The 10,000-nt window shown below is 49.2% G+C and overlaps 1 protein-coding gene and 2 non-coding genes across 4 annotated transcripts; all 3 read left to right on the top strand.

Annotated features, from left to right (window-relative positions):
• The first annotated feature begins 925 nt into the window (after positions 1-925).
• rps4x (ribosomal protein S4 X-linked) lies at positions 926-4,563 on the top strand. 2 transcript variants are annotated; one of them, XM_062455961.1, is made up of 7 exons: positions 926-988; positions 1,534-1,611; positions 2,066-2,246; positions 3,345-3,442; positions 3,707-3,878; positions 4,026-4,183; positions 4,394-4,563. In XM_062455961.1, the coding sequence occupies exons 1-7, from the start codon at positions 986-988 to the stop codon at positions 4,493-4,495; spliced, it is 792 nt and encodes a 263-aa protein (XP_062311945.1). In that variant the 5' UTR covers positions 926-985; the 3' UTR covers positions 4,496-4,563. The 2 variants fall into 2 exon arrangements, with proteins under 2 accessions (XP_062311945.1, XP_062311946.1); XM_062455962.1 differs by lacking the exon at positions 926-988 and adding an exon at positions 1,084-1,103.
• Positions 2,460-2,531, top strand: LOC134016618 (small nucleolar RNA SNORD61). Its single transcript, XR_009929563.1, has one exon. It is a non-coding gene; the product is annotated as a small nucleolar RNA SNORD61 (small nucleolar RNA).
• On the top strand, positions 3,493-3,566 carry LOC134016619 (small nucleolar RNA SNORD61). The gene has a single exon (XR_009929564.1). It is a non-coding gene; the product is annotated as a small nucleolar RNA SNORD61 (small nucleolar RNA).
• Positions 4,564-10,000: the final 5,437 nt, after the last annotated feature.

Raw genomic sequence — 10,000 nt, 5'->3', positions numbered from 1 at the left:
TTTTCACTCAAGTTAAAGTAAAGAAGTATGGGCTCTGACAGTTGCCATTACAACTGTTGGAACTCACATCAAATTAATACATACGCGCACACACAGTGACAGAAGAGGAGAGCCTAAAACAGAGTAGATCAAAGCAGAGCATGGTACAATAGAGTACAGTAGAGTATAGTACAGTCCTCATTAAGGAACCATCAATGATGCAAACTTTATTTCGAAAATATTTGTAAAACCCTTCAAAACTTTTTTTTCTCCAAAAAAACCTTCACACGTGAAGTGAAAAGAGAGAACAGAGAAGCTTTGAGCCATGAAGATATTCAGACATGGCAATTTAAGCACCCAATTTTTAATCAACACCTTTTAAACAGGCATGTTTATTGGGAGGAACATTTGTTTCGTCTGGAATTACATGGGGACGCTGGAGAAGGTTAAAAAAGCATGCCTGCAGGAGAACTCGCGGGACCAGCAGACCTTGGCAGAAGAACACAAGCGCCCTTCCGAGCGGTTTTATTATCTCGCGCGCGTAAACAGAAGGCCTCTGTCCCGTTCTCTGGCATTTCCTGACCGAGATTGCGAGAGGAAATTGGATACGGGATCATAGACATGCTCACACACACACACACACACACACACACGTCAATGCTAACATGCATTCGTAAAGGTCACAAAATACTGTTCTTGTTTTTATATAGGCTTACCATGGAAATATGTGTTAACAAAGGCATCCTAATAATTGTAAAGTCTTGTGATAAATTACATCTTTGAATAATACAGTTCATATTTATATATCCTAATTTAATTATAATAGACAGACCAATGTCTACTGAGGCTCTGGGGTAAAATAATGCTATAAGTTCACCTCACCGATAGAGGTCAGACTATACAACTAATGTGACTTCGCGTTCGGTGCGTCCTACGTGGACCACCGTCCTCTGTCTTAACATCGTAGACCGGAAAGAGGAAGGTCCTTTCCCCCGCAGACTCCAACATGGTGAGCCGTATTTCTATACATTTCCTCTCTAGAATCATCTTAAATCATCTCTTATCTTGGCTCCATGATCACACATTTAGTTGTTACTTTGTCATAATACACATCTGTCTCGATGGTTAGTCTGGGTATTGGGTTGTGAACTAAAGTTGGATGAATGAATTTGTTCTGAAAGAAAATCTGACTCCCTTCCACTAGCGTACAACGTTAGTTAGCGTTTACGCTTCTCAAATTTCGTTGCAACACGTCGCCAATAAACGCATGCAACGGATTTAAATCCATGTTACTGTTGTTGCTACTACGACCAACATTTCCAAGTTATTATCGTTTATTTAAACGACAGAAAACGATTCGAAATGCCACTTATAGTTTCACCGACTAGGCCCCGCAGAGAGCCTGCATTTGAACGTTGCAGTGTCCAACGACTTGTGCTAAGCTAGCTGTTACATTGACTGCAAAACGTGGACAACCTAGTTGTGACCACAAGTGAATTTCGTGCATTTCCAAGATGTACCGTCCAATTCTAATGGGTGTTTTTCTATTCCCAGGCACGAGGACCGAAGAAGCACCTGAAGCGCGTTGCGGCGCCCAAGCATTGGATGCTTGATAAGCTCACCGGAGTGTTCGTAAGTACACGCGCCTATCACTGTTGTATTGATGATGGTTCACAAATGTGACCGGAGAACGGCCTGTAGTAAATACGTTGTCCGTGGGGTGTATCATTGTGAAAAACAGAAACTAACGATCTATCAACTTTGTTGTCTTATGACTGCCAGGATTTGTGATTGTACAGTTTAATTGTAATTGAAATGAATTGCTTTTTAGTGCATACCATCTCAACCCCACCCAAACTACCTTTTGCCCACCTTTTATTCCCTGTTGTCTCCTACCATCTCTACCCGTCCATTTCCATATTTCCAACTCAATTCCCCCCCATCCTGACCCCCTATGGTTCTATGCTCTTCCTCATCTCCTTCCACCTTTCTCCACCTCTCCACCGCCCCTCTTCCAAACTCATAACCTGTACTCCTGTCATCCAACCCCCGTATGTGACCTCTGACCTCCGCCCTCCCCCACCAGGCCCCTCGCCCCTCCACCGGCCCCCACAAGCTGAGGGAGTGTCTCCCCCTCATCATCTTCCTGAGGAACCGTCTGAAGTACGCCCTCACCGGAGACGAGGTCAAGAAGATCTGCATGCAGAGGTTCATCAAGATCGACGGAAAAGTCCGCACCGACATCAACTACCCCACCGGCTTCATGGGTGAGTGATGGGGAGGGGAGGGGAGGGGAGGGGGGGGGTCAAGGGGTTGGATGGACTGATGAGGAGGGAGGGGGCGGAGGGGAGGGGATGAGGTGAGAGATGGGGGGACAAAGAAGGATGATTAGATGGAAGTCCTTGCTGTTTCCATGGAGACTGGAATAGTGGTCTGGCCGGCTGTAACACGGCTACCTCCTGCTGGTGCGTCAGGACTGAGCTGTGATGACTCTTCTGGTTTTGATCAGCAGAGCTGAAAACACTCACATTCCTCTAAGAAGTTCTGAGCTCTCGTCTACAGCAGGAAAATGGAGGACAGGCAGACATAGACAATCTAAAGCACTCTAGACGGAGCCTCTGTTAGACAGTGAAGGTTGTCCTGGCTGCAGATTCCAACCATGTGCCTTAAGATTGTGTATAACCCAAGTGGGTAGATAACCAAACTTGAATGACACTCATTGTGATATTTGATATAACATTTTACGGTTTAGTTTTGAATTAATGGCTATACAAGGAGCTTTCTAGATGGTTGGCTTTTTTGTAGTCTTTGGTAGATTGTGTTGGTGGTTTGGTGTTTAGAAGGCTAGGTCACCATCTTGGCTAGAAGACCAAACATCAGTGAATACTGTGGGGGTGGGTGTGTGTGGGTGCTGTCGTTAATGCTCCATCACACTGCTAGTGACCACTATCCTGGACAAACGTGACTACACACGTTCTTCTCATACACACAGCTTGGTTTATAACATGTCAAAACACACTTCACCTTGGGTCTCCTCACACCACACACACACCCTGTCATACACACCTGCAGCCCTGCCAAAAGGGAGGTGTTGAATCCTCATTTCCACCACCAGGTGAAGCCTAACAGTGGGGTTTGGCAGGCACACACACAGACACACGTGCTCACTTGCTCTGTCTATTAGGTGCATGTCTGTATTGATGTGTATGGCAAGTCTATGTGGCTACCAGGTGTATACCTGTGTGTGTGTGTGGAGCTACAAGGTGTGTGTACCAGTGTGTGTGTGTGTGGAGCTACCAGGTGTGTGTGTGTGGAGCTACCAGGTGTGTGTGTGCTGTCCTGACCCCTGCTCTCTCCTGGTGCAGACGTGATCAGCATTGAGAAGACAGGAGAGCACTTCCGTCTCATCTACGACGTCAAGGGTCGCTTCGCCGTGCACCGCATCACCGCCGAGGAGGCCAAGGTGAGGGGAGGGCAGAGGAGAGGGGGGAGAGGGTACTAACTGCTCCCTAAGCGGTGATGAATCTTCTGGTTTTGATGAGCAGAGCTGAGAACACCCACCATATCCTCTAAGAAGTTCTGAGCTCCGAGACGAGGAGCTCCAGCGGCGACTGTTGTCGTTTACCGGTGGTCTAACTTTCCTCCTTCCTGGTTTCCTCCATCTTTCTCTCCTCTCGTTCCTCTGTCCTTCACACGTTTCTCCCTCTCCTCCTCTTCCTCGCTGCAGTACAAGCTGTGCAAGGTGAAGAAGATCATGGTGGGCACCAAGGGTGTGCCCAGCCTGGTGACCCACGACGCCCGCACCATCCGCTACCCCGACCCCCTGATCAAGGTCAACGACACGGTGCGCATCGACCTGGAGACCGGCAAGATCACCGAGTTCATCAAGTTTGACACCAGTGAGGAGCGGGGGGGGGTTATTTCTTAGACCTCATGGTTTTTAAGTTGAGGCCAAAATGTCCAGATCGAGATGGGAGGGTGGTACGGTTGCCATAACCTGCCGTGTTTCTTAAACCCTGTTCTCTTTCTCTACTCCCTTCCCCCAGGTAACCTGTGCATGGTGATTGGAGGAGCTAATCTGGGGCGTATCGGTATGATCACCAACAGAGAGAGGCACCCTGGCTCGTTTGACGTGGTCCACGTCAAGGACAGCACCGGGAACAACTTCGCCACCAGGCTCTCCAACATCTTCGTCATCGGCAAGGTGAGTGGAGACACATGCACACACAGTGTACACAGGAACATTGTACACACAGACACTTACATACACACACACACACGTGCTCGGGGTTGTGGACTCGGACACTGGTGCACTGTTGTCCCCTGGTCTGACTGTCATAATAAGCTCATGTTTCTCTCTGTCCTCCCTCACGCCACCTTTTCACCTCCATCCTGTTCTCCCCCCCCCCTCCAGGGTAACAAGCCCTGGGTGTCAGTGCCCCGGGGTAAGGGCATCCGTCTCACCATCGCTGAGGAGAGGGACAAGAGGATCGCTGCCAAGGCCGGCAGCAGCTAGACCCAGGCCCCCTGGACGCCCAGGGTTTCTGGATTTGAATAAAAACACGTTATTTACAACAAAATCAACTCTGGAGTCTGTTTATTTGTTCCGTTTTCTTGTTGGGGCACAAGTTGTTTTTGATGTACTTCCTCAACCAGTCTGGAGAGGTGAGTTGGACCTCACAGTGGAGAAAGGAAATGTTGGAGTTTGTGCCATGATTTAAAAATGTAATGAAAACTTAAGTGAGGAACCTTGTGTTCTAGAGCATGGCTGGTACAAGACCAGCCATATCTGCACTGCACAGCCTTAACCAGCACTGGTTAATAAAACACTGGGATAGTGTTTTCTCCATCCTTCCAGTGGTCTTGAACCCTGGTTTTCAGGGCACACTGTCCTGTACTAGACGTTTCCCTGCTCCAACACACCTGGGCTGCGTTTCCCGATAACGATGGATCGTAGCAACGATCGAGCAAAATAACGAAACCGGTATTTCTTACGTGTTTTCAAAACATGCTCGTAAGGAGTAGGCTAATCTATGCACTTTCAAGAGCTACAAATTTTAAAGAGACTTTAGCTACGATGTCTTTGGGAACGGCCCGTCATACGGATTCTACGATCAACTTAAGGCTTACAACGCTTTCGGGAAATGCAGCCCTGGTTATAATGAAGGGGTCGTTACCAGAGTTTGATAACGAACCCTTCATTGGCATCAGGTGTGTCTGCTCCTGGAGATTAACCTTCCAGTAGGTTTCTGCTCCAACCCTCAGTAGTAAATAACCTGATTCAACACATCAACCAACTAATTATTAGAATCAGGTGTGCTAGATTAGGGTTGGACTTGTTGAAGATGGCTCTCCTGGTCCAGGGTTGAAGAACACAGCCGGGATCTGTTTTCTATCCCTCCAGCTCTATCCTTGCACCTGTTTGAACCACTGTTCACTTTTCTGTCATGATCTGTCTCCTGTTCATCCATTCCTCTCTCCATCCCTCCCTCCATCCCCTCTCTCTCATCTCTCCATCCCTCCCTCCATCCCCTCTTGTGTCCATCCCACCCCCTCTCTCCCTCCATCCCCCTCTCTCATCTCTCTCCATTCCTCTCTCCATCCCTCCCTCGATCCCCTCTTGTGTCCATTCCACCCCCTCGTTCTCCATCTCTCTCCATCCCTCTCTCCATCCCCTCTTGTGTCCATCCCTCTCTCCATCCCCTCTTGTGTCCATCCATCTCTCCATCTCTCTCTCCATCCTTCTCCATCCCTATCTCTCCAGCCCGAAGCCATATGGTGTGCTGTGATCCAGCCTGTACCTCAGCAGAATCCTGGCGTTCTCTAACACCACCACAACACACACCACAGGAACCGCTCTCTCTGTGTGTGTGTGTGTGTGTGTGTGTGTGTGTAGAGCATGGGCAAGATATCAGAGGAGGACATGCACCTCCCAGACCAACTTGCTCTGTGACACACACACACACCACCACGTCCTTGGCAGGGTCTATTTTTGGGACAGGTGTGTGTGGGTGTGTGCTGTAATCTATGTGTGTGTGATGGAATCTGATGTGTGTGTGTGTGTGTAAAGGATCTCTCAACCAAGCTCCACAATATTAGTCAGTTTTAAGACTAATTCAGACACGCAGGAAGTGACAACACACACACAGATGAGATCCCCTCTCTACCTTTCTCCCTCCGCAGACCCTCCTCCCAGGCGGGCAGGAGCAGAGATCAGACACATCAAGGTGAGCGGGGGCCGAGTCCAACTGCTCACTTGTGTCCTGGACAGAGACAGAGAGAGAGAGAGATCTGGTCTGTATGTATATATGTCATACATAATATGTATTTTTCTCACTGTTCTATCTCTCTCTTAGACACACATTCTTTGAAACGTGAGATGAACCGGACTCCGATTCTAGTCTGGTGCCACTTGCATCACCCTGTGTAAAGAAGCTAAATCCTTTGATCCCACCACTGTGGAGTCTACACACACACACACTTTGGCTTGGAGTTGAGCTGATTGAGGGTCAAAAGAAAGTCATAAATGGCCCATACAAGAACAGGAAAAAAAAAAGGGAACCCGAAATTTAAAAAAATGTAAACGAGGAAAAGGGAGAAAGGGAGGGATTAGAGAAGATGGGAGAGGTGAAGAGAGAGAGGGGGGGGATGAGGAGGAAAGAGAGGTAGAAAGAGAGAGGGGGGGAGGGGGGGATGCTAGAGGTGTACACGCTGTGAGGTGGGTGGGGCTGGTCAAGAAACAATGAATGTAGTCATGGGAGGAAAGGAGAGGGGGAGCGGAACAGGAGGGTGGGGACAGGACAGATGTTTCCAATCAACTGCTTCCATGTGATAGACGGATGGAGAGAGGGCGGGACGGAGAGTGAATGACTACACTGCAACACAGGGAAAAACGTCTTGCTGATATGATTAGCGCGTACAGAGCTGGCCTGTGTGTGTGTATGTGTAGAGTGTGTGTGCGTGTATGTGTGTGTGTATGACTGCATGACGTTGTCTAGGAGTGGGCCCTCTCCCTTTCTCCTCTTCTCTTACAACTTGCTAACTTCTCTCTCTCTCAGTTCTCTCTCTCTCAGTTCTCTGTCTCAGTTCTCTCTCTCAGTTCTCTCTCTCTCTCTCTCTCTCTCTCTCTCTCTCTCTCTCTCTCTCTCTCTCTCTCTCTCTCTCTCTCTCTCTCTCTCTCAGTTCTCTTTCTCCCTGCACCCCCCTCTTTACAGCTCTCTTCCCTGTTCACCATCCCCCTCCTCGGAGACACAGACAGACTGCTTGAACAAAAACATTGAGGTGGGCCAAGTTCACTTTGGGGCGGGGTGGGTGGGGGTGGGGTGGGGGGGGGGGGGTGGGGGGGGCGGCCAGATGTGTTTTTAGGGGTGCGTTCACAGCTCACATGTCGAGAGAGAATGAGGGAGAGAAAGAGAGGCAGAGGGAGAGAAAGAGAGGCAGAGGGAGAGAAAGAGAGGCAGAGATAGAGAGGCAGAGATGGAGAGGGAGAGATAGAGAGGGAGAGATAGAGAGGGAGAGATAGGGAGGGAGAGATAGGGAGGGAGAGATAGAGAGGGAGAGATAGAGAGGGGAGATAGAGAGGGAGAGAGAGGGATAGAGGCAGAGATGGAGAGGGAGAGATAGAGAGGGAGAGAGAGAGAGGGAGAGATAGGGAGGGAGAGATAGGGAGGGAGAGATAGAGAGGGAGAGATAGAGAGGGGGAGATAGAGAGGGGGAGATAGAGAGGGAGAGAGGGATAGAGGGAGAGATAGAGAGGGAGAGATAGAGAGGGGGAGATAGAGAGGGAGAGAGAGAGGGATAGAGGGAGAGATATAGAGGGAGAGATAGAGAGGCAGAGATAGAGAGAGAGAGGGAGAGAGAGAGATAGAGAAAGAGAGGGAGAGGGAACTATAGTTGGTGAAAGTGTATGAAACACTTTTCAGTACTAAAAAAGAAGAAAGAAAGAGAAAAATAGAGAAAGAAAGAAAGGAATTTTCTCCCTGACTGCTTCTCAGCTGCAACAACTGAACTCTCAGTAGCTTAGTTTTCCATTGCAGACTCTGTCAGGGTTCATCTCTTGGGGTGTGTGTGTGTGTGTGTGTGGGTGCGTTTTATATGAGATGACCAGGTGATTCTGGTTCTGTGCCAACAGAGGAACAGAACACTGGTCTCGTTAGGTCGGACAGGGTCAAAGGTCATGAGCATGGCTGTGCTGCGGCCTGGGTGGAAGGGCTGTTCAGGAGGACAAGCAGAGAGAGAGCAGGGGAGAGAGAGAGAGAGGGAGAGAGAGGAGGATTATGTAATGAGTTATATGTAACACACAACAGTATTTGGAATCAAGATGGACTGACACTTAAACTCCCCTTCCCTCTCTCTCTGCTTCTCTCTACCTCTGTCTCTGCCTCTCTAACTCTCTCTTTCTTCCTTTCTCTCTCTACCTATCTCTATCTCTATCTATCTCTACCTTTATCTTTCTCTATCTCTTTCACTGTCTCTCTCTCTCTCTCTCTCTCTCTCTCTCTCTCTCTCTCTCTCTCTCTCTCTCTCTCTCTCTCCAACTCTCTCTTTATCTAACATGCGTTCCAAGAAGTAACAGAGAAACTGCAGCTGAACCAATGTTTCCTATGAGGAGAGCAAATCTCGAGTCGGCGTCCAACTGTCCTACAGTGACTGTACGCCCCCCCCCCCCCCCCCCCCGTCTCCTCCTCCTCCCCTCCGCAGGTTTTGACTTCGGGAAACACCAGTCGCGAGCGCTGGGGAGGAGAGAGCACCGCGCAGCGGACAATCAATCGCAACGCCAAGAAAACATGAGCGCACCGTACTCGGAACTCGCTCCAAGCGTCTTCAACCGGGGTGTTTATAGCACGCATTTACACGCCTCGCCTCCGCTCGGGATACGGGAGAGTTAAGACGGTTTTACCGTCATCTGCGTTCGGGCGGGGTAACTAAAATGCCTTTTTGCAAACGGACGATAGTTCCAAGGATGTGTGCAAGGCCGACGTCAAGAGGCAGAGCGCGACATTCGGGGACTTGGTGGATGTTTGCAGTTACACTCTGTGTTCGGTACTTAGACAGCTCGCGGATATATCCCGGCAGTCCGTCAGCATCTTGGAGGAGCTCGAGGGCGAGTTGGTGTCTATCTGTCACCGGTCCGGTTCGCTCGAGGGCAGAGTGGTCGGTTTACAGAGACACATTTCCGCGCTTGCCTCAAAACCACCACCTAAAAGTAAGAGCGGGAGCGGGAGAAATATGTATCAGAAATGTTCCGTCTCTAGGAAACCGTGGCGGATGAGGTGAACTTGAAGTTGAAAATGTGTGGGAGAGAGGGAGTTTTCAGTTTGAGTTGTCAGCCGCTGGTGTTGTGAGGTGATGAGTGTGTGTGGAATGTGGAGTTGCAGCAAGCGGTGAATGTGCTGGTGCGTTCTCAACCGTTGACTGTACTGTCAGCTGTCAATATACGCCTCGCCAAAGTCCCCCCCCCCCATCTCTCTTTCTGTCTTTTGTTTTGTTTTGTTTACAAAACAAAAAACACATTCTTTCTCGCCTCGGATTTTAAATAGCCCAACTGCATGTTGTGAAGTTTAGTGGTTCTTGCCCCATGTGCTTCACAAAGACATTAGGTTAGTGTGACAGTTACATTAACTACAGTCTCTCTCTGTCTCTCTCTCTCTCTCTCTCTCTCTCTCTCTCTCTCTCTCTCTCTCTCTCTCTCTCTCTCTCTCTCTCTCTCTCCCTGGCGCCGCAGCGTCAGGGGAATTACGTCATTATACATCTCACGTTGAATTAATCCGTTAACAACGATCAGCTGGGAGAGATACGCGGGGTCACGGAGAGGTATTAATTAAAACCCGGCTGCTCGCGCTCATGTTTGGGGGGGGACCGGTTCCGCCCCTTGGCATGCGGTGAGCAGTCTTTCCCAAAGCGACAAGCAGTATTAACCAGACGTATCCAAACAAAACAGAGCATTGCTTCCCGTGTGTGTGTGTGTGTGTGTGTGTGCGTGTGTGTGTGTGTGTGTGTGTGTGTGAGAGAGAGAGAGAGA

The sequence above is a fragment of the Osmerus eperlanus genome, unplaced genomic scaffold (assembly GCF_963692335.1).
Source record: "Osmerus eperlanus unplaced genomic scaffold, fOsmEpe2.1 SCAFFOLD_383, whole genome shotgun sequence".
NCBI lineage: Eukaryota > Metazoa > Chordata > Actinopteri > Osmeriformes > Osmeridae > Osmerus > Osmerus eperlanus.
The sequence above is the reverse complement of the archived record's forward strand: the minus strand, read 5'-3'. Positions and strand labels throughout refer to the sequence as shown.